The 23,814-nt window shown below is 41.7% G+C and overlaps 1 protein-coding gene across 4 annotated transcripts in view; it reads left to right on the top strand.

Annotated features, from left to right (window-relative positions):
* The window catches only part of PDE4D (phosphodiesterase 4D), a 418,379-nt gene that overhangs the window by 363,474 nt on the left and 31,091 nt on the right, over positions 1 to 23,814 (top strand). For all 4 annotated transcript variants that reach the window (XM_059833973.1, XM_059833974.1, XM_059833975.1 and 1 more), the window contains exon 6: positions 6,279 to 6,391. In XM_059833973.1, coding sequence (XP_059689956.1) covers positions 6,279 to 6,391 — 113 coding nt within the window. The remainder of the gene's footprint in view (positions 1 to 6,278; positions 6,392 to 23,814) is intronic.

Raw genomic sequence — 23,814 nt, 5'->3', positions numbered from 1 at the left:
ACAGGGCCATCTAGAGCCAATTGCCCAGGACCGTGTCCAGGGGGCTTTTGAAGATCTCCAAGCATGGAGACTCCACAACCTCTCAGGACAACCTGTGCCAGCGCTTGGTCACCCTTGCAGTAAAAAGTGTTTCCTGATGTTCAGAGGGAACCTCCTGTGTTTCACTTTGTGCCTGTTGCATCTAATTTTGTTCTACGTTGAAAATCTCTCACTTCTCTCATTATGTTGAGTCGACAGCAGTATCCTCCTCAGAAACAAACTGTTTGATAGGGGGGGACTGATCTTGAGGATACATCCTCTCACCTAGGAAAAATATTTTTTGTGTGGTACAAGAAATAGGTTAAGAAAGCAGCTTGAGCAATGAATCAGTTACTGAAGTCTGTGCCCACAAGCCTCAGAGTACCGAATCAACGCAATTACAACTGTTGGCAAAAAAAGAGGTTTAAAAAACAGACAGACCTTTTCTCAAAATGCAGTTTATTCATGAAAAGAAAGCAATAAAAATGCATACAAAGGACATTTTGCTCCTTGAAAATCAAGGCGTTTCCTCTTTTTCTTTATTGTGAGCGAGGTTGATTGCTTGATGGAAGGGCTTGCTTCTTTTCACCAGTGAGTGACTGACAGTGGTCCTTCTGGCAGATTCTTACAGGCAGTGAAGTAAGGAATGTACTAGTCCTTTGCCAAAGTGATCAGAGGGGAAGGGAGCACTCGGTAGGGGTACATGGTAACAGAAGAACATTCATTTGGCCTTGTTGGATATTTGATAAGAGCAAAGAGTGGATTTAAACATTCATACTGCAAACATTTTGATGTGCCCTGTCATTAAAGCAGTGAATTATTTAAGCGTGCTGTATGTACTGAATGTATGTTTTCCTGCTTGGCTTCAATGAAAGATACTTTTCTGATAGTCTGCTGTACTACTCTGACATCGCAAGACTGTTTCTTAGGATGCATTTGAAAATACTTAATGCAGAAATACTTTTAGACTTTAGAGCAAATTATATCAGTATGAGTAACTTCATTCCAAAGATTTTTCCAAGAAGTGAACCGAATATTTAACAGAAAAAAAAACAGAGGAAGCCAGCACAAGTAACATCCCCATCCCCACACAGTAAAACTGAACTACATAGTGAGAGCTTAATGATACAGTTCTTCTATATTTATAAGAGTCAAAAGTGCCTTATTTACTCTGAACTAACTATAACAGGCTTGTTCCAAGAGCCTGGTAACTTCTTCGTAGATATCTGCAGCCTCCCTGTTACTTGATTTTGTGAGAATATAAACACATGTTGTTCATACATTTGGCCTTGAAATACAGTATTGGGGTATAGGGAGATTGTTATATGGTATATATGGATTTCTCTGAGACCATGAGAAGAATACAAAATGTTGGAGGAAAAACCCCACCTTTTTTCCTAGATCCTCATTTAATGTGTGTTTTGTCTGTGTATTTCTTTATAGGGTCCTTTTTTATAATGTAAGTGTAGTCAAATATTTTGACAAGTTGTGCGTAACTGGACTTTATCACTTTGCTCCTATTATTTCCTGGAGATTGCTACATTCTCTGTTCAAGGAGATAAGGCAGTTTCCATAGCCTAAGGCTGGTGCTGCTGGCATTGTATAAAGCAGTACGTTGGGAGAGTCCTGCAGATCATCACATCTTGAAAGAAGACTAGTCCTGATCATTTGGACACAGTCCATCTATGCATAAAGTTAGTAACTGGTACAAAGGATTCTTCTTCACTAGAGTGGAAACTTGGAGAGATTCCTGCCATGGAAGAAAGTGAGTTTTCAGAGTGGGACTATCAGAACAGTTTCTGAGAAAACTGCTGTAGCAATGTCCGCAAATTTCTAGATATTAAACAAAAATATCTTTAATAATTAAATTTCATCAACGGTAAGACATATGAACACTCCATAATGTAGCCTTTAAAGTCACAATATTTAACGATTTTCTCAGTAAAACTAAAAACATAATTATTTTTTTTAGTTGTAAAATGGCTGACTAAGAAAACATGCTATTTCTAAGCTGAATCAGTGTTAATATGGCTGTGTTTAATAGAAGGTGCGAACAATGACTAAAATGTGTCACTTCAATATATAGGCCATCAGTTAAGGCTGTAAGTACGAACATCCTCATTTACAGAAGAATTCTTGGTTTGAACCACAAAGGATTTTTTTGAAATGCTGTAGTAGTAAGAGAAACTGAAACTCTTGGCCCAGCAATTCTGTTGCTCCAAACGTCAAGCTTACACTAGGTAGAAGAGTGAAAAGGGGGTCAGAAAATTCAGGGAAGATGTCCAGGGCCTGAGTCTCACAGTAGATCTTGAGCTTGTCTTCATTTAAAGTAGCCTGGAGGTTTCCAGAGCTTCTTCCAGCTGCCTGCACCCTCAAAAAGACCATATACATGCCAAGCCTATCTGTATCACGTCACTGCTCGGCGATGACCTTGTCTTGCGTCCAAGACACTTCCATTTTAAGGCAACACAGTGGTCAAAGCCCTTGGCTGTGCGCTTGCTGAGTCAACTCTTTTCCAGCCTCTTTGCATCACTCAGACAACCTCATTTTATCAGACAATGATGGAGAATCTGTACTTACCTTTTCCTTCTGCTGTACTGAAATTCCTTAAAGTACTGCGAAGTTTAGTACAAATACACTTGAGCACTAGTAGAAGAGTCTAGCATTGCTTTTTGTTCTCTGGGAATAGTAGGACACTGTATATGAAAGTCATGATGAACTGTAAGTAAAGTGGACACTATTCCTAATTATTGCCATATAGTAATTTTTCCCTTTGAAAATTTTGAACAGAGGTTGTTTCCGAATAAGGGTGTGAGTACAAGTATAGCTATCTCTGATGTTGTGTTAGGAACTGTGCTAAGGATCAAGTCTTTCCTAGAAACAGACAGTAGAACACCCTTTTTAAAAAATTAGGTGTGCAGTGCCAAATGATTATGGCTGAGCTTTTTCTTTCTGCTAGCCTACTGAAAACTACATGTGGTGGAATTGTTTGTAGTAATCTGTGAACTGTGAAGATAATGTTTGCTGTCACTTCCTTTTTTCTAAAAGCATGTATGAAATAACATGCAAATTGTTAAAGCAACTGGTGTTGAACTGTATTTCTCTCCCTCTCATAAAGCGTAATGAGCTATAAAAAGAACCTTTGAAATTTCAAAGCCCCTCTCATTTACAGAAGTTAATCTGTTTTAGGACTTCGTCATGGGGGGGAAGCTTGGTCATGTGCCTATACCAAAAAAACCTGATTAGTAGATCAGTCCTGTCTGGGAATAATTACAGGGTGCTACCTTAGAGGTAACACAGAGGTCAGAAACAGTGTTGTGAGGCTGTCAAAGCTGCGTGGCTGATAATAATTTTTTTATTCTTAGCTTAGTGGTGACCGATTGTCATACTTGAAAAGCTGTTAACCTCGACAACATTTTCCACCACATTGTATAACAACAAAAGTGTGGGCCAAATTTAGACCTCCCGTACTGTTCAGAAAAAAGCTTTCCTACATTTTTTCTGACCTTCAGAACTGCAGGAACAAAGCGGGTGTGCTCCTTTGATGGGTACTTTGTCACCTGTTAGAAACCCTTTTATTTCCATTTAAGCTATCAGGGCTGGCTTGATGGCTCTGCCATCTGAGAAGTGGCAGGAGGTGCTCCCTCAGTCCAGCAAGCCTCTAGCAGAGCGTTAGCCATCGGAAGTTTACTTAGTCTGAGCGGTCAGTCGGGTGCCCATGGCAGCCACAGACTCTTGAATTGTGGGAGTCAGAAACAATAGATCGTGAGAAACATCCTAAGGATGATGGGACTTCCTTCTGAGTGATGGATTCTGGTTTCTAATGTGCTTTGAGATATACTGGGAAGGTGGATAGTAGATAAAGATTCCTGAATGTAAGGTGCCGTTGGTAATATATATTATTGCTACATGGATAACAAGAAAAATAAGTTTTAAAAGAAATAACAAACTGAATGTTGTATTACTTTTACCTAAATATGGTATCCCTCATTTTTTTTTCTGTTGTTTTCATACTTCTCGGAAAAACCTTACCCTCTTACTCCCTTAAGTGTTAGAAGGGATGATGTTTACTTGTGAAGAAAAACACAGTTTCCCAGTATCTGATTTTCAAGAACCGCTGAAGGCTACAGGCTAGCAACAAAATATCATACATATTCGTTTTACCTCGCTTCATTATGCATTTGATCCTCAATGAAATCATTGTATAAGGTCATCAGATAACTATGCATATGTTAACCGCATCTCTGCTTCATCAAAAGCATTTAACACAGTACACTTACAAACATATTATAAACAAAGTTATTTCTATTTCCAGTACTGATCTTGATGAAATCTACATTGTGAGGTCAGTAAACTAACCATGTTCAAGAACTAGTGAGCTGTGATGTCTGATGTGTGGCTGAAAGTCACAGATTCTCTTTTGATGGATAAACAGGCTGGAAAATCCTGACTTTATTTGCCAGGGGAATTCTTTTGGATCAGATAGCATTTATAGTAAGTATAACACGTCTGAAAGACAGTGTTTACAATTCAATGGGGATGGTTTTTGTTGAGTATTGGTTAGTGTTGTGTTTGCTGAAGTGGCAGGTTAATCATGATACAGGCAGGCGCTGCAGAATTTTCTGTAAATGGTTCTGCCAATTAATGTCAATCCAAACTGCTTCATCTCTCATTGCCTTTTTCCAGAGGTGAATGGACATTATTCAAAATTGTGGCGTGTTTTTGCAATAGCCACAAGTATGTGAAGTTTAACAGCTGTGGAGGAACCTGAAGTTTTTGAGCATGTGTTCTGAAATGTAAAAAGATATGAATCTTGTATCCTAGATGTTGAACAGTAACGCACTGAGCTGTTTGGCAGTAGTTCATGCTGGGGTGTTTTGTTTAAAAGGGAGTTCTAGTTCATTTGTTTGCGTGATGTTTTGCTTGTCTCCTATTTGGAAAATAAGGTTAATTTGATGTGAAACAAGTTAAGGGAGAAGTTTTAGAAGGCAATAGCAAGCCCACTGAACAAACGTTTCTCTACCTTGGAGTTAGATTTGCACGTAGGTGATCCAGAAGCATGCATGCCAGGAGTTTCAAAACTTGATGTTTCAGATACACAGCTCGCAAGACAGCATGCTTGGGCTAAAACTCAGCTCTGAGTTCAGTGTGGAGACGCATTTGCCCCTTCTGATCTACACCAGAAAAAAAAAAAAAAAAATAGCCAGGCTTTGTAGGTGAGGCTCACACCCTAGACATGGGATTATTTTTCTGAAATTATTTGCATACCAACAGATCTCCTGCTGTTGGAGTTATTGAAGAAGGGAATGTCTTCCTCTCTGTACGTGAAACTTCTGCAAGTTTTGAGACCGTGAACTCCAATGTGAGATAGAGCAGTATTGATTAAACCCTGACTTTCCCATACTGTTATTAGGTCCATTTCCCATAGTGTGTTGCTGGGTCCAGTTCCAAAACTTACTCACACTCTCTTGCTTACATACTTAGGGGTTAGAGCAAACACTACCGCAGTTATTTGAACGCTCCCTTAGCAGCTGGTGCTTCGGCAGGTCGGCAGGTCATCGTTATCCCGAGCACTTACACGTGTTTTTACATCTTCCCCACACTTTATGAGCATTAACCAATTAATTCTCACGGTACCCCTGCGGGCAGGCAAGAAAATACGGGGACGACAGCTCAGCGTGGCCGGGGCCGGCTCCGCACCGCGTTTTGCGGGGCTCCCCAGCCCGCGGCGGCTCCCGGGGGGGGGTGGGGGGGTGGGGTGTGTGGATGAGTGAAACCACGGCGGGGAGGCGGCGGGCCCCCGCCAGCAGCCCTGCCGCCGGCGGAGCTGCGAAAACAGGAAGCGCGGTGGCCGCAGCCGGCGGCCGCGCTGATTCATTCCAGCCCGCGCCGCCCCGCCGCCGCAGGCCCGGCCTCCCGCCGCCGCCGGCCTGCTGCGCGCCCGCGGAGGGGGCGGCGCTGCGGCCGGCCGCGGCCCCGGGGCGGGCAGGCGAGGCCAGGCCAGGCCGAGGCAAGGCAGGCGGCGCTCCCGGCCGGCGGGAAGTTTCTGCCGGTGCCGCCGCTTGCCGGCCGGGTGGTCCCGAAGAGGAGCGCGGCCCCGCGGAGGGCCAGAGCCGCGCCGCCCGCTGCCCGGGCTGGCAATATGAGGGAGCGGCACTCATGTGCGGGCACCGGGCAGCGGAGGATGGACCCGCTGGAGCTCGCCGTTAGCCCTGTGAAACGCTTGCGAACTGAGTACGCCTTTCCCTGTCTCTTCGCAGAGGAGGCCTACCAAAAACTGGCCAGCGAGACCCTGGAGGAGCTGGACTGGTGCCTGGACCAGCTGGAGACCCTGCAGACCAGGCACTCCGTCAGCGAAATGGCCTCGAACAAGGTAGGAGCCCCCGGCCCCGCCGCCCCGGCTCTTCCCATCGCGCGGGGCCGGGGCGGGCGCGGGGGTCGCCTCAGCCCGGGGCGGGAGGGGGCGGCGTAGCCGCAGCGGCAGCCCCGCGGGAGGTCGCGCTTGCGGCGCGGCGGGGCTCCCCCGGGCGCGCACCCCCGGGTCGGCCGGCGGGGTCTGCGGGGTGGAACAGCCCCGGGCTGAGAGACTTGCCGCGGGAAGTAACAGTCTCCCTGTCCGCGCTTGGGTGCAGGGGAGGCCTTTGTTGTGGTTTGTACGCAGTTCTCTTAATTTCAGGACAAGCTGTGAAAGCGCTGCAGGTCTTGGAACACGGTTTCCCTGTGCGTCTCAATTTAAAAGGAAAACAGATTGGTTTTGGCTGCCGGCGATGATCCCTTCGGTTGCTCTTTGTTTTCACAGCATCCCATTCTGAACTAGGGATCTTTCCTAGGAAGACGGTGTAGAAAGTAGCAGCAAAAGGTGATAAAGGTAGTTCTTCATTCCAGGGGAGCTGCAGGCGGAATTTTATTTGTGAACGGTAATGGTAACAGCTCTCACAACGCGATTTCTTATGAAAGTTCTCACTCAGGACCGCGGTGCCGTCACAATAGTCACCACAGACACTTAGATCCAGAGGCGTGTTTCTGAGCCAGTGCGCCGCCCATCCTTCCCTTCGTGAAAGTTGAGGATGCGTGTTAGCCGAGGACTATGTGCTGGTATCTGGTCTGTGTGTGTTTTGCAGTTTGAAACAGAGTATCCACGTGCTCCATTCATAAAGACACTTTCTTTCATGATTTTGGTTTGCAAACAGTATGTAGCTACATTTCTGGAGTTACTTTTTAAAGCCAAATTAATAAGCCTGCTGTCTTGCCTCAGGATTTATATTTGTCATCAACTGATATTGTGAGTATTTGTGGAGTTACATGTACAATGAGAGAGAAGAAGACAGTTTTAATTAAATAAATAGGCTGGGTTTGACTTTCATGTCTGCAAAAGGAGCTGATGATCTATATTTTAGCACCTTTTAATCATTTTAGTTGCAATTAGGATTTTTTTAAAGTTGGAAAATAAGTGTGTTTGACTCAGCTTATGCCTTTTTAGAATTCTGCTGTCTTGCTTTGACTGCCCTTACCAAACACCTGCTGTTTTCTACTGACTGTTTTTAAGTCCGTGTTCAACTCAGCCTGCATGTAAGATGTGAGGTGTTCGCACTCTTGTGCAGTTTAGTCCCATAATAAATATCCCGTGGGCTTTTCTTGTCTTCAGAGACTCTTGGCAGCAATTAAATCTCCATTTTAAGAGTTACCTGCTTGGCATTGCCCTATACTCAGAACTGTGTTTTCAGTTTTTACTGCCAGTTGAAAGATCTCATTATTCAGGGCGTATTGCATACGTACTGGTAAGTTACCAAGTCAAGAGTTTCAGAGTCTGTTCTTTAGTACTATTTGAATCCAGTGACTTTGTTTTCAAAGGGAGTAAGATCAGACCAACACGTAGGGCCTGATCTCTCCTTGCGAACAAGTTTGACCACCTATCGGTTCCCTGATCTATGATGTCTGTATAGCCACTGTTTCACAAGATCCTGGACATTCTTCAAGTATTTATTTATCACCTCCCTTAAACTGATAGGATATGCACTATATTTTAGGAACAATGAGGACAAGCTGGTTTTAAGATAAGACTAATTGTGAATCAATGCATCTTAAATTTTGCCAAGTATAGTCAGATTTTTACCTAAAGAGGATCTGTTTTTAAAATAAAACATCACAACTGCTTTGCATCTTAAGTAAACACAAAGGTGCTAAATCCTATACTATGTTTTGTTTGTATTTGTTTGAACTAGTTAAAGAATTGTTTGCCGTAGATTACAGGATAAACATTCTTCACATGTGTTTATTCAAATGAAAAGGAAAATGTGATTCAGAAAAAAGTTTTTTACCTTCTTGTTTCCAACATAAGATCTTGCAGACTAGGGATTGATGCAGGGTACACAGTAAGCCTAGTTGTCATAGTTAATCTGAAGGTCAGTAAGAATGATGTCAAGCTTTACAACAAAACTGGAATTTTTATAATGCAGTAATGTCTGCTTGATCTATCAAATATGGATATACATGTCAAAAGTTTTTTGTTGCTACTTATTATTTCATGTCGCAGTATTTAGGAAGAGTCTGGTATTACTATATTGGGAAGGCATAGCTGATGTTTGGTTTTGCAGGTCATTCAATTCTTAAGATAAACTTTTTTGCCCTTTTTTGGGAAATCTGCCCCCCCTTGTATAGGAATCTGACATCTTTCAGTGTTTTGTTTCTTGGGTTTTTTAAAGAGAGGGAAAAAAAAGTTAATCAGTGCCATTAACCATAAAGTGAACAATCTTGAATAAAAACCAGCAAGCCCATAAAATAATGTGAGAAAATTCAGTGCAGGAGGATTTTAATTGTAGGTGTGTTAACAGGTTGTTCTAAAGAATCATTTTATTTCTGATGATTAAAACGTACCCGGCATTTATACAGCACCTCCCATTGTAATATAACTGCAAACCGCGACATCTCTGTGAGGCGTATAGGTAAATTATGCTATTTTAGTTTATGGCGAAACTGAAGTAGAGAAACTTTGCCCAAGACTGAGGACACAGACTTCAGTACAGCAATGAATATTCAAGAGTATCCAGTTCTCTATCCCAAGAGGAAGTCCTGTAAAATCAGATGAGAAAATCAGGAAAAGGAACGTTGTTGGTAGAGAACGTGGTTTGTCACTGTGTTTCCATCTTTCCCTTTTTCTGGGTTTCTTTAAGAACAAGCCTGCAAGATTGATTGATTGGCTTTTTTTTCCAGACTCTCACCTACTTCCCTTATTTATTTCCCCCTTTTTTTTCATAACAGCACTTTGGTCAGCGTTAGTTTTCCTTATTTATGTGAACATGTGCAAGACATAAGGGGTGGCATAAGAATTGAGCTCTGCACCAGTAAGGGCTTTTGCCCGTTGCACAAAGGCTGCCATAGCAGAGGAAAAAAATCCAGGGAGGAAATAGTATTGTGTGTCCTGAACTCCTGAAGTAGGCCAGGGAGTGCGTCTTATCTCCAGTCCCTCTCTGTGCAGTGAGTTGGCACTCTGAATGGCCGACTGCGTCTGTGTGGAATCACCTTACTGTCAGTAATGCCTGCGTAGGACTCGCGTTAGCATACCCCAGTCCAAGGGTATTTATTTTGTTTAGATGCCTCTCACACTCAATTAGCAGTAGTCTATGACGTGCCAGCTCACAGCTTTGGATGACTGAAAGTGGGATGACGCAGATCGATGAAAAGATCCTTCTTCTCTCTGCTGAAAATTGCTTGAAGCAGTAGGCAGGGGGTGCTCTCCACAATCTCTTGATGAGCCCCGGCATGTTGCCGCAGTAAGTGTAACCCCAAAAACTTCGGAAACGTGCTCTAGGTCAGCTCTGTAGGAAGCCAACCATGATGCTTGGCTGCCGAAGTTACACCAGGATGACTGTAATATCCAGATGATCTCCCATTTCCTAGCCATCCCTGTGATAAGCAGATGTCCAAGTGCCTGGAGGCATTGCACATGAAGTAACTGATGGATAGATCAGTGATGCACCCACAGGTGTAGTTTGTAAATAAATCTGATTTTGAAGGGGCATAGTTTTTAAAAGTATTATCAGTATGTTGTTATGATTCTTACAGTACTTGGTGGGTTTTCTTTAAATTACCAGCTTCTGGAATTGTGTACTAAAGAGAATCCCAGCTTCTTTTTAAAAGCACAGGAAGTTTCTCATCCTCATACTCCTGTAGAAACCCTGTAAAGTCTTGAAAGGCTCCAAAACTAGAAAACAAGTAAGCACCTTAAATTTGGAAAATTGACTAAAAACGTCTTAAAATTTTAGAGACCCATTTATGATTTTCCATACCGTGTACGGTTAATATTGGCTAATGTCAGTGGACTGTGGCTCTATTGTTGTGTTTTTCTGCGTGATGCTTACTTGAACAGAAATAAATTAATTTTAGGAAATAGTTTACCAGTTTGGGTCACTAAAGATAGGATCCGAAGGCAAAATTAGATGCCTTTATTTAACTGTTCTGATTTCCAGAGATGCTAACCCATATCAGTTTCTGCTAAACTGAATTGTGAGTAATATCTGTGTTGAAAAACGTAGTTTTCTAGGTGGGTACTAGCTTGCTGATTTTGATTTCTAACTTTAGACAGAGGTACGCTTTGAGACACTTGTACAAGCAAATGTTCTTTTTAAAATTTCCAGGGTGCAGAGGGCTGTTTTTATTTTTTTAATAATTTGCTCTTTTTTAATAAACAACCCCTCTTCTTTTTCTGCCAAACAAGATTAAAACAAAAATTAATAGATTTTTAAGTTTTCCGGGAGAAGAACTATCATCTTCCAGTTTGCGGTACCTAGCTTAAGTCCCTGATTCTGGATCGGAGAGTTATTCCGTGACAGACAATAAATAAACGAAGAATGCCAATAACAAAGATGTAGCAACCACTTTCTGCTAGACAGCATTAATTCTAGATTAGTCAAACATGGAGGAATACTTATAATGAAACTGAAATGCGAAAGTGTGTTTTCACATCGGTAATCATGATTTTGCAAACATCTATAGCATGTTGCTTTTATGTGTCTCAGTATCTGAATTTAGACAGGGAAAAAGTTCAATTCATGTTGCTGCTGTTTCAGTTTTAAGTTTACTGCAGATGACAGCGTTTTTGCAGGATTTGCTGATAACTGGTAATGAGCAAGAGTTTGGAAAAGGTCTTTCTTTAGATTATTTCTTTCCCACTGTAAACTTATGTGAGTGCCTTTTCTCCAGGAAGCTTTTTTAGGTATCAAAGCTAAGAAGACTTAGGTTCTGTTTAGTTTGACCATGTTAACTACAAAACTACTTTTTAAGTGTAAACTATCCTATAGTTGTCCAACTTGTACACCAGTATGTGTATATGCTCACAGATTAAAGCAGAAATATATTTACAGACAGTTACTAGTGCTAGTTACTATTAACAAAACTTTTCTAACATTTTTGAGTGCTTCGAAGATGACCAAAGCATCAGTGTTACCAGCCAACTTCCAAAGACTATGCTAATGTAACACTTGGTGCAAATGTTAGTGGAATTTCGTTTATGGTCCTGTACTTGTTACCTGTTATGTGTGCTCAAACAATAATCTTAATGATACTTACTTTAAAAAAATTACCTACCTGTAAACATTTAATGTAAACTAAAATTGCACTTGAAGGAAGCAAAGACAACTTGAAATCTGTTCAGTTACTTTTTTACATTCCTTCCTGAAGTCCCCTGGCAATTTGAGCTGTTCTGTAATCACATTTTCCAGCTGCTAGAAAGTATTTTTCCTTTACAGTGCTAAAAGGCTCACACAGGCAAGGGGGAGCTGACTAACATAATATCCAGGGAAACAGTGAGGCTAAACTAATTACTTAGTTCAAATAACGGTCCATGTATGAATTCCCTAACATGCTTCAAACAGAAGTGCTGTTTCACCTCTGCTGGGTTTTCCCAGGGGTAGGGGAGAGCCCTGCTGCCCGCACTGCTGCGTGACCCTTGCTGTGGTGAGAGGAGTGAGGCCAGAATGTACCTCTCGTCTCTTGGCAGCTCTTCACAGGCGCCGGCCACTGGATGGAGAAGCAGCATCGTGTTCCCGCAGGCTGACTGCAGCTCTCTGGGTTACCCCATGGCCAGAATTTATGGAGCTGACGACAAGCTTCAACTCCTCATTTAGTCCATTCATCTGTTTTATCTTTGTCTTATTCTGTGGAAAAGCTTAACTGCTGTGGTGGTCAGTAGTTTTGTAGGAGTGTAGACGGGCTGAGTCTAGAATTAGTAAACACGGCTCATGCTGCTGGCTCAGTCTTTTATTAACAGACTAGTTTTTAGCATTGCCTTTTTTGAATTCTTGCTGCCAACTTTCGGGACAGGTTCGTTGCATGGTTAGGAGCTTGTCTTCAGAAATTACATTTTATAGGTAGGAGCATAATTTTTTTGCAATACGTTTTCCAAACGTGGAAGCTCAGCCAGAGTAAAATTGTATTCTCTTCTGTCGTAGCCACCGATTAGAGTGACCTGTTTCTAATTAAGGCACTGCATAATGTTGTCATATCCATTTAAGAGGATTTAAACATCAGTCATTCTCTGAGTTTCAGCTACTGCACATGAAAAATATGTGCTGGAAATGTAACAGTAGAAAAGAAATCCGTTGTTGTCATGACTGAATTGTTGCAGAGCGGTCAGCATCTCTGTTTTGCTTCTCAGATTTAAAGAGCTTGGATATCCAGATGAAAAACTTGATGGGGTTTGTTGTGTGACAGTCCTCTTATATAATGTCTGGCAATGTCACTGCACTTGGCTAGCTGACATGATAGCTTAACTGGTTCTTCTGTTCCCAGATCTTTCTAGGAAAATCCAAGGATTTGGTTAGCTCTTTAGATCGCTGCGTCTAATGAAGGCTACAATTAAGGGACAGCTGTTAGCAAGAAAAAGCTTGTTGAGTGCAGCATCAGGAAGTTTTTTATTCATTAAGGATTTCAGTTTGTACAGTGACAGAGTGAGTTCCCCAATTTTCCTGTACTTCATAACAAGAGAAAAGGAAAAGAGGCTTGTTGAGGTAAGGAAGGATTACCTTCACAGGCACATTCTTCCCTTTCCATGCGCTGAAGCCAGCCCAAAAGGATTTTAAGACCTCTGGGCTGGAGTGCAGTTCCCTGTGCCCGACCTTACTTGCTCCAATGAAAGACTGCTCATGCTTCTGGAGAACAGCAGACTTGCCCTTGGGTAACCACAGTGACATGAGATATGTGTGTATACATACATATACACAACAAGCAGATAGCACTTTGCTGGCTGTATTGTGCAAGGACGTGCTGCAGCGAGATAACGGGTGAAACTTGCTCTTGTGCAGACGGCTTGCGCCAGCCTGTCCTTATCACTTATGAACACTTCCATCTTTGCAGAAACAAGTGGATGGAGTAGCGGCACCAGTTCGGCAGTGGCTGAATCTCTTCTGTGCAAACGTGTGCTACTTCTGTAGGTGCTGTCGGGTTGGTGTCAAATGAGAAAAATCGTGAAACACCCTGTTCTTCTGCGGGGATAGTGAGTGGAGGCTTTGGTATGATAGAGCTGTAGGTCTGTTGCTGAGAAAGAAGGAAACATGCTGGATGAGGTTCAAGGTGTCTGAGTTGTGACCAGCCCCTTCACCTTGTGTGGGTACATGATGGCAAACCGTCGCCTCCCAGGGTCGTGATAAGGAGGCCTTTGTGATTTGGAAACATCTTTTAATTGGGTGGTGGGGTGAATGCCTTCCGCTGTTTGTCAGGGCTCTTCTCAAACAGAAGTACACAGCACGGGCTATCCCATTCTGCGCCAGTGGAAAGGAGCCTAGATTTGACTCACAGTGGTCGATACAAAGACCACTGGCATTTCAAGGCTCCAAAACAAGGTAGGAACCCTTAATCTCACAGATTCAGTCTGTACATTAAATTTCAGAAGAAAGTAATTGATTTCTGCATCTCTCATTTGTTGCTTCTTAAAGTCCTGGATGTGAGCGCTACATAAGAGGAATGATACCTCTCTGAGTGTTGCTATGATTTAACACTTTTCAGCTTTTTAGCTGCTTCTAGGATTGCATAGCTTTCTAGTCACTAATAACTTGATAACTTTTTCCGTAAATATAAGCAAATGGTACATACCAGCATACAAACAGCCCTTTTTGTAGCCTCTTTAATTATAGGAAATGCGACAGTACGGAAGATTCTTTCCTTTTAGCGTAATGGTACAGAATAATATAGACAAAATGTTACGGAGTAAATAACTAGGACTTGATGTGGGAAAATAACTTTACTTTCAACCACCATAACAGAGGATTGGAAAATGATTAAGTTTTTCCAGCAGTTGAATTATTTGAAGTTAAAATGAAAACATCAATGTGCCTTTCTGTGACATTTACAAAAAATGCTGAATTTTTTTTTTTCACCAAGGGTTTTACTTGGAAAAGACTTCATGGACATGAGTACTTCGTAACTTCTTGCTTAATAATAAAGGTGGAATTCATGGGTACTGAAAGGCATGAAAAGTATCTAAATACTTGCGGTTCCTTGTGACAGTATTGAGAGCCAAGAACTCCTGCATTGTATTCATAGTAGCATACTGCTGTAATCAAGGTTAGACTGTAAGATCTGAAACATTTTGGAGAGCAGTGACCATTCTTATTTTTTTCTTTTTAATAAATTTTGTGTTTCCAATAAGAGGCAGTTTCTGATATTATATAAAATTTTGGTAGAATGAATGTGGTGTTTGAAACGTCAGTTCAGCCTCTACCTCATAAAGAAACTGCACTAAGAAACTGGTCGCCTGTCTCAGTTACGTTAGTAGGGCTTTTGATACCATCTGCCAAAACTTTCCATGTTTAGGAGACTTAACATAGAATTAAGTGTATTATGGATGGATATATCCTGTTCTGATTTGGTTTTGTTTTTTTTAAAATAGAGCATATCTCAATAGAACTGGGATCAATTTCTAGTTAACTTGCAGCCAGTCCCCCAAAACAGGTGCAAAACTGAATGTGGGTGAGCTAAGGCATGATGGAAAGTGATGCTCCTCATCCTGCCTTGAAACAGGGTGAGCAGGGTGGTGGCCAGCACCTGCCTGTTGAGCTGGGCTTCACCTCTGAGCAGTTCAGCTGCAGCTTCCTGTGGCTGCCCTGTTAGGAGCCTGGTGACAGAGCTGTGCTGCGATGGGGACTGCTGCTTCGCCTGAATCTCCAGCCAAGGGAGACACTGCTGTGCTAGGGCAAGTTCTGCCTGTCGTTGGCTCTGCTTGCCTCCTCCAGCTGTGGAAATGGAGCTGCACAGGCAATTGCATCATCTGCCTCAAATCACAAGCAGCGGAGCAAGTCCGAACCAAGCTGATGTGCAGGGCCTGTTACGAGATTATCTACAAATAAAACTTAAACAGCTTGCTACTTCTGTTAATTAAGTTCTAACCCACTAATGTATGATCAGCTAATGAAGTTGAGCTGACTGTATACTTCTGTAAGAACCCTCAGCAAGACAGTATTTAACTAAACCCTCTGCTCATAATTGCTACGGGAAAGGCTGCTGGTTTATGTGTTTTTGCTATTTGGGGAAGGAAAGCAAGAGGACGACGGAAAGTTAAACTGGAAGCAGACCTTCCAGTTAAATTTGATTGATTTTAATCTTTTATTATAGATAAGAAATATCAGATTTATAATTAATATACATATGTAGTTTTGCATAGTAATAGTTCATCTTTCCTGGTCAAGGATAGTCTCTAATTTGTACAAAAAGTATGGCAGTAGCTTATGGATCTGTTTAAAACAGCCCAGAATATAAAACACATAACATCAGTATCTGAGTTAGCTTTTCACCTGTGAAACAACACGGATCTCTAAGGTCCTTTTTTCATCTACTTGTACTGCAAGTTATGTTTAAAACAAATTGCCTGCGCTGTGCTGCAGTGATACACCATGAGATTCACGTCACTCGATTTACAGATCAGAAGTATTTCTGTCTTGCAGGTTGGGGAACTGAGGTGGAGTGGTTAAGATGTGTTTGTGGTGGTCCAAGTCTGGAAACATACTTGAAAGCACCTTGCTGCAGCTTTCCCGTGTTCAGCCGTGCTGCCCAGTTAAGTGTCTGCATGGCACAGCTCAGTGGCAGGGCTCCCTGCACTCCCCACTGCATACAGTCTCCTGTAAGTTAGGTTTTCAGCTAGAAAGATCACTCATTAGCAGGTTTCCTGAATGTCAGAATGCAATCCACTCTCATCAACCCTAGACATTGGCAAAATGTTAATGAGGCAGCAATGACTTTAATGTGCAGTAGTCCAGGCTGGTTTTCAAGCTCCTCAGTCGTTCTCCCTCACTAATTTAACGTGTGTTAAAGGTAGCTTTCACTTGCCTGTGTTCATAAGCACTATATACTAACCAGCGGCATTTTCTTGTTGCCTGAAGTTCGTCCTCTTGAAGAAACGTACAAGCAGGTTTTTCAAAGTCATATAAAGCAATCAAAACAAAGTCAGTGTCATTTTATTCTGGAATAAACAGCTGGACCTTCCAGGAAATGTGTATGGTTAACTGCAACCTCATAACCATTCCACTACATCAGTCATATTCCCCAGATACATAAGGCCAGGAGTATTGTTTGATGGATATAATGATGTGTGGTTTTTAATTGAATTAGTTTACATGATTGAAAGGACCTGTTCAAGCAGGTGTTAATGTATTTAAACCAGGCTATCTGATCTTTCTGTGGCCAAGGTTGACTGTACAGCCTTAATGCAATAATTCTACCCACAATTACAGACAACCTGACACTGCCAGCTGAGATACTAACATTTTCATAAAATTGATTTTTGCGACTCAGAATAAACAGTTCTAACAGAGATGTCTTCTCTAATGGCCAAGAGCAAAGTGACTAACAATACTGACGTTTTAATTGCTAAAAATCAAATCTTAAGAGGAAGACCACCAAGCAGATAGGTAGAATTTTCTCATGAAATACCCTTCTCTTGTTTTAGACTGATACTAGTCAAAAGATTTATGGAGGCAGCACTGCACCAGTTGGTACTGAAAAAGGTATTTAACTGCAGGCACTAGAAATGAAGGTGCCAAACATTTTTTTCTTACTCTTTCTCAAGGTACTGCTGTATATTACACACTGTGAAATGTAAACTGAAGGGTACCTCACCCTGAAGGTTTCTTATATGTAGAAACATTGATTTTCGTAGTATGTCAGCCACCCATTGGATCTTCAAAGGGTGGTCTAAATGAAGACTTATTTTTGCAAAGTGAGGATATGATTCAGGCGTACTTGCTGACACAAGGAAGCAGTTAGTTTTCAGAGCTGATCTGAACAAAGAAAGGATAAATACCCCAGGTGACATTTTGGCTCTGCTTTTTAGCAGTGCTTCTACAAACTTCATCCTTGGGACACTGGAAAAGTAGTGCAACTCCAACAGGAAAGAATGGTAAGCAGAAGGCACTGTAGGGATTAGTGTAAGAACAAAAGAAATAGCAAGATAGTGCTGTTTCATTAATAGAGCAAGACAGAGTTTGAAGAGCAGAAGCAACTGAAAAGTAGACTGCCAAGTAGGCATTGTGGACTTGAGCACCTTGGAGCACGTTTTAATGAAAAATGGGCAAGATGGAATTGAAAGTAGACTTTTTATGCATGCAATCTTTTGAGCAGTTAACATCTTTCTGGTGCTTGAAATTTGCCAAACTTTACTGGGGCTGTGATAAGTAATGACGAATACAAGGAACATTTGAATTTTTATTTTTTTAGAGATCTGATAACTTTTTTTTTTTTTAGAAAAAAGTTTTACTTTGCTGTGTGCTTCTGCAAATGATTTTGAAGGATAATGACTGGGCTCTAAGCTTTGCTACTGTTAGGTTTGCAGGTGGTTGGAGTTCTTGAGTATGTCAGCAATATCGTGAATCTTTGGCTATTGTTGGTAAGCTTTATTGCCACAAACGTGGTGTTTGTTTCCTACTGTATGGTGGGTAAGCCCCAATACATTAGAAGTGTTGCGTGGGTAATGTGAGAGTTACCATACCTTTGGTTTTGGCCATGTTTTCCCTGTGTGCAAAGCGACCTCCCCTACAAGTACACATAAAACAAACAAAATGTTTTCAGTTTAGTAGCTGAAATGAATGAAACAAGCTATAAAATACTATAATTACATTTGAAAGTTAATGATGAGCAGGTTTGTAAATACGTTTTTTACTGTGCTTTTGTTACGTGAATTCAAATGCTCGCCTCTTTGATGCTCGATAGCAGCATCTCAGAACCGGGGGAGCAGACAGGTACTTGAGACCTCGCAAAATGCAGTATTTATTTCACTTTCTAAACGCGTGGCTCCCTGGCATTCTAGCCTTAGCTCACCCATGTTCAGCTTTTGCTGCCACAAAAAAATCGAGTTAAAGGGACTTGTTCAGCCAAATCCGGATGCATTATTTGCATGCCGTGTAACGTGTCTGGAAGCAGCCCTTCTGTGCGGTGTTGCAGGGAGCATGCTCGGATTCCTCAGCATCTCCATCCTCTGCTGCATGCTGATCACCTCCTGCCGCCGCCGCTGCTGCCAATGCATGCTGTGCTGATGCAGGCACCATAATAGGAAGCACCTCGGCCTGTCATAAACAAACAGGTCCGGGAAAAAAAGTGCAAGCCTGACGTACGGTGTGGCCATAGCAACAAGCAGAGATGAGGGTGCCATTTTGGAGTAAATGCAGGCTAGTGTGGCTCAACAAGAAGCCAGAAAGTATCTTTGCTGGATTTACAAAGCTGTTCTGTATGTGCACGTCAGAGGTTTTCTGAAACACACTACTTGCAAGAAGACAGCTTACAAAAAACAAAATCTGAAATTAAGTATGTAAGGGTGTCTTTAAATGAAATTATTTTTCACTTGCAGTGGAAACTTTAGCTGGAAAATTTGTGAGCACGTTTACTCCTTAGAAAGATTAATGTGATGAATTATTTGTCAAATCATAGAATATCTCTTTGGAAGCATAAACTTTAAAGCCCAGAGCTCAGATTTCTCAGTAAAATGACTGTGTTTTTCTTGTACTATGAAGCATGGCCAAAGTTTTGTATGTCTGAATACTGGACCCAGGTAAGATTGCATTTAATAATTTGGTAATTAGTTGCTTTTTCCTCTTTTCTTAGCATCAGTAAAAACAAATATGTACATTTTCTAGCTGGGAGGGATTTTCTGCAGCTCTTTTTGATTGTTGCTGAAGAGACTTTAGAGGCTTTATTATAGGAGAGTTCTTAAAGCTCATCACTGTGAAGATGATGCAGTTGGCTGATACATAGTCAGAGCTTGGCATTTCTAGCACAGCTTTCAGTACATCTCTGCTTACAGAACTTGATTTTTCAAATGGAATGACTAAATTTTAAATACAAGAAGATGAAGTGCTCTGGAAAACTTCTGCAGAAACAAATCTTGGCATTTGGGGGCTAAAACTTAAGTAATGATTTTTCTTTGATGGTCAGGAATATACATCTGTAAACTGATCTTTGTTTCACAGAGCTGTGAAAGAGATTGGTTATAGGAATGATATAACAATACAAAATGAAACTGTGCTGTTGGGATAAAGTAGAACTGCGGGAACAAAAAGAATTTGGTAACTATGTTGTGGTGAATTCTTTATCTTTCCAGGTGGATACTATTCCTCTGCTGATGTGTCTTTTAGATTTTATAGATGTGGTATAAATAAAAGCATGCTGGTGTACATAGGGCTTTTAGGTTTGTTCTTGCAATTATTATCAGAGCTTGAAAAATGTCCTGGTCGCAGAAGACTAAAGCTGCCTGACTGACCTAGGTGGAGAATGAGAGGACAGGTGTTGGTCTTAGATCTTGTTACACCCCGTCATTTGAATAGCGTGCCTAAGTATGAAACCGTGGCTTAATTGCTCTTGAGGGGGGAGTCATCTGGGGTTTGTTTCTGTTTTGGTTTTTTTGATTACTTCTATAGTGTCTTGGCTGTTGTGAACTAGCACACTCTACACAAACCTATCTGTTCCCCAATCTGTCTTTTAACCCCGCATCCTGCCTGGCCATGGTCTCGCTTTTGCTGATGCACGTAGCTTTGTTGAACCCATGCTGCATCTGCTGGGTGGCTTGCTCATGGGCTCATAGGTGGCAGCACTGGAAGTGGTAAGATCCATTTTGACTTGTACCTTTTGACTACCGGGGGACTTCAAGGGTCTGTTTGCAGACTCTGATGAATAGCTCAGCTTTGCTTCATAGTCCTCTTGCTCTTGGAAAATTTTCTAATCAAGACCTGGTACTTCATGTATTTATGCTGTTACTTTAATATGAGGTGATTAATACAGCAATACACTGAACAATAGACAAGGCAAATGTTTGTCCTATTCAGGAAGAGTATGTGTTGTGCTTACAGTGGACTGGGCAATATTGTGAATTCGCATCACTTAATGCGTGCTGAGAAAACAGTCTAAAAATCAGCAGCGTGTTTCGTTCTTAAAAGCTAGGAATATGCTTTTTACACATGTGGCATTAATTTAAGCAGCAATTAATATGATAGGCGTATCAATCTTGTGAAGTGGGTATGAAAACTAACTTTAATATTCACTGAATTTATCAAATGTTACATCCTAACTAATTTTTAATGGAACTTGCCTTAGGCAAGGCATAAACTCCCTAGTTAACTAACTATACAGTCCAGTGCAGATGAACCACACTTGTTACACCCTTTCAGGTTTGTCCTCTGGTTTGGAGATTGAGCAAAAGTATGGCATTGGTGGGGGCTGGAAGGTAGTACTGTAGCATCGCTCCCAGTGCCTGGGGCATTTGAACAGTTTGTTCGGATACAGCTAGAACTTGATCTAATACCTGCTCGAGCTAATGAGAGTCCTTAAATCTACTTCATCAGGCTGTGGATGGAGCCCATAGCCAGTTTTATTTAGCATTGTTATCTCTCAAAGAGTTAGTAGAATCGGCTGTTAAGCACGGGCTTTGGAGGTCTGGAGAAAGTTTAATTTGTTGCAGACTGTGGGCCTTTTTAACGTTTCTGTCCTTCTCGTGGCAAAATTGGGCTATGCATGTGTGAGCCCCAATATAAATGGATAAACTGATCTCTTTCTGCATCCACCGAGGTCTCTCCAGTGTTTCGTGTGCTGCTCAGAGCTTTTCCAGCCGCTCCAAACATTGTATGTAAATGGGCAAAAAGCAGCCAAATTTTCCCGGCTCTTTTTTTTACTAACAAAGATGAAGATAATGTCATACCTATTTAGAGCATATTGGTTTTGATTCATTTTAAGATGTTTTTCAAACTAGGAATGATTTTTGTAGAGACTTAAAAGTTTGTATTTAAGAGGGTTGAAATATGAAAAATGTCTTGTTTCTTGGTAAGATACCTAACAATAATGAAAGGTTAATAGATAATCTTTTACTTTAATGATGTTTGTGTATTTTGTATCCATGAAGAGCATATACCCCAACCTACAATGTACTTTTCTTTTGTTAGTGGAACCTAATCAGTTTTCAGTATGTGATGTTATGTTCATGATTTTTAGGCTATCTTTTGGTTTCTAATTTTGCATGAATGGTAGGATTTGTTACAGTTTAGTGTTCAGAAAAGAAAATAAGTAATCATGGGTTATCACTGATTAAACAGAGGTCTTACATTTCAAATAAAATTATCTTTAATGCTTTGCTATGCTATACAAGTTCGTAAGTAACCTAAATTATCAAAGCTAAAGCATATTAATTAATTCATTACTAATCTACATTTAATCATTGTTAAATATAAAATATTCACTGGTTATAAACCGTGAATAAAAGCAGGGTTTACAAAAGGTGATTACTGTGTGGTGTTACAGTACATACTGGAAACTGGTAAATACAAGCCACATTTGAGCATTTTCAAAGGAATTATTGGTTTAGCAGTAAAATTGTTTCCTTGTAAATATCAGTTTATCGGTGCTCTGTCAAACCGGAATTGCTCAGGAACAACCCACAGTAACATTGCTGAGGGGTGAGTACATTGATGTGGCAAGTAAACCTTGGTATCTATTTGTATATTCCATACTAGTTATTATTCTAGAAAGGTTAGCATAAAAATGTTTTCTACATGTGAACAATCGGTTATGAATAATGCAAAAATAGTGTAAAAAAAGGTGGAGGATTACTAAAAGGGTGCTTTTCACCTGAAATCCAGTTCTACGAAGTTAATGAGAAATGCGTAAGTTTATCCTCCTATGTATTGCGTGACTTCAGATAATCTTGGTGCTTTGTTTGGTCTTAGTTTCATTTCATAACAAGAAGTGAAATTCACAGAGGTGAGAAGGCTCCTACAAAATCCTTTCATCACTCTGTTGTGAGGAGGCTCTATCGGAGACTAATAGGTACAGGAGTGCTTCAGCAGCTCCCTGTAGCTACCTTAAATAAAACCGAGTGCCAAAGCGGCTGTGTTTGGGAGGGCTCCTGGCTTTAGCCTGTGGGCTCTGAGCTGGGGAGAGGAGAACCAGCCCCAACCTGGAGGGCACACGAGCCACATAGCACAAGAGTGGTTCTGGGTTAATGCTGCTGTCTCGCAACAGTCCACGGTGTGGGGTGAGGAGGAACAAGAGTTCACAGAATAGAGTGAGGCGGCCGCTCTACACTTGTGGAAGAACCAGGCATCCAGTTGCATCTCCTGACCCTCAGTCATCGTTCGTGATGCTTTCAGTTTCCAAGAGTGTGCTCTCCTGAGCAAGTCCGATCCATTGTATGTTCCTTCCTGTCTATATTACAAACGATGAGCTATGTGGAAACCCCAGTAGCTAAAGATGAAGGATGCTAGCAGTCCCTTTCTTCAGCTGCCTCTCAGCTGTTGGTTGCTGCCCCACTGAGACTCGGCCGTGACAGACCGAGCACTCACCCGCTTTGCTCCAGCGCAAGGTTAAACAGGGTTTAACCCAAAGAAACCCGTCTGTGTTGGCATGGGACAGCGAGGAACGTTCCCTGTCAGGCCTGGGTGTGTCACTCCTCCTTAGAAGCACTCGGCCAACGCCTCCCCAGCGTGACCTGGTCTGAACCTGCCAAACCCCGGCCAGGTATGCAGACATCCACGGCTGGTGAACCGAGCGCCAGGTGGCAGAGCGGAACGATGGCTCTGCGTGATGCGAACGCAGCAGCGCCCCACCACGCGCTGTCACCACGACACAAGAAGTCAGCGCCCAAAAAGACACTTGGAGCCTATGTGTAGGATAAGAGGCAAATTACTGGTATCAGGAGACACAGAGTAAAGAAGCTTGAATGTACCACGAGCTTCCTCATGCAAATACTGAGACTTCTTGTAAGAGGGGTTTAAATCACACAGGTAGTAAGTATGCAATTCTGGAAACTACAGAGCTGCCTTTGGCCTGGTTTTGGTATCTTGACGCCATCTCTCTCATGTGTACTGGTAAACCCAAATTCACAGTACACCTGACTGTGGGACTGGAAACATCTAGCGTTTCGTGCTTCTTTGCTTAATTTGACCTAGAGGCATTTGGTTGAAGTGCTCACTTGGACAAAAAAAGAAGCATTATATTTTTGTGTGTTTCCCTATATACATGAGACAAGGGCGTAATGGGTAAGACCGGTTGCTTCTCCTGTTCTGGACAGATAGATCTTCGGGTTTTGTGGGTCTACATAGATTGAGAGCACGTTTAGAGCATTTAAACAAATAATCAAATGACAGGTATGAAGGACACATTGGAATGAATATTAGGTGGTGAATAACCCTTGCAGAGTTTTTTCCTTGAAAGAACAATGACACTATCACATGCACTTTAGTTAGAAGCACAACAGCCACTGTTTAATAAAAACTGGAGCCTGAACCAACAAGACTGCATGAAGCAACTTGCAGTCTGCATTCAAAATGTTGGTAT

Source organism: Gavia stellata, chromosome Z (assembly GCF_030936135.1).
Source record: "Gavia stellata isolate bGavSte3 chromosome Z, bGavSte3.hap2, whole genome shotgun sequence".
NCBI lineage: Eukaryota > Metazoa > Chordata > Aves > Gaviiformes > Gaviidae > Gavia > Gavia stellata.
Note: the sequence above shows the minus strand (reverse complement) of the source record. Positions and strands in the feature narration are given on the sequence as shown.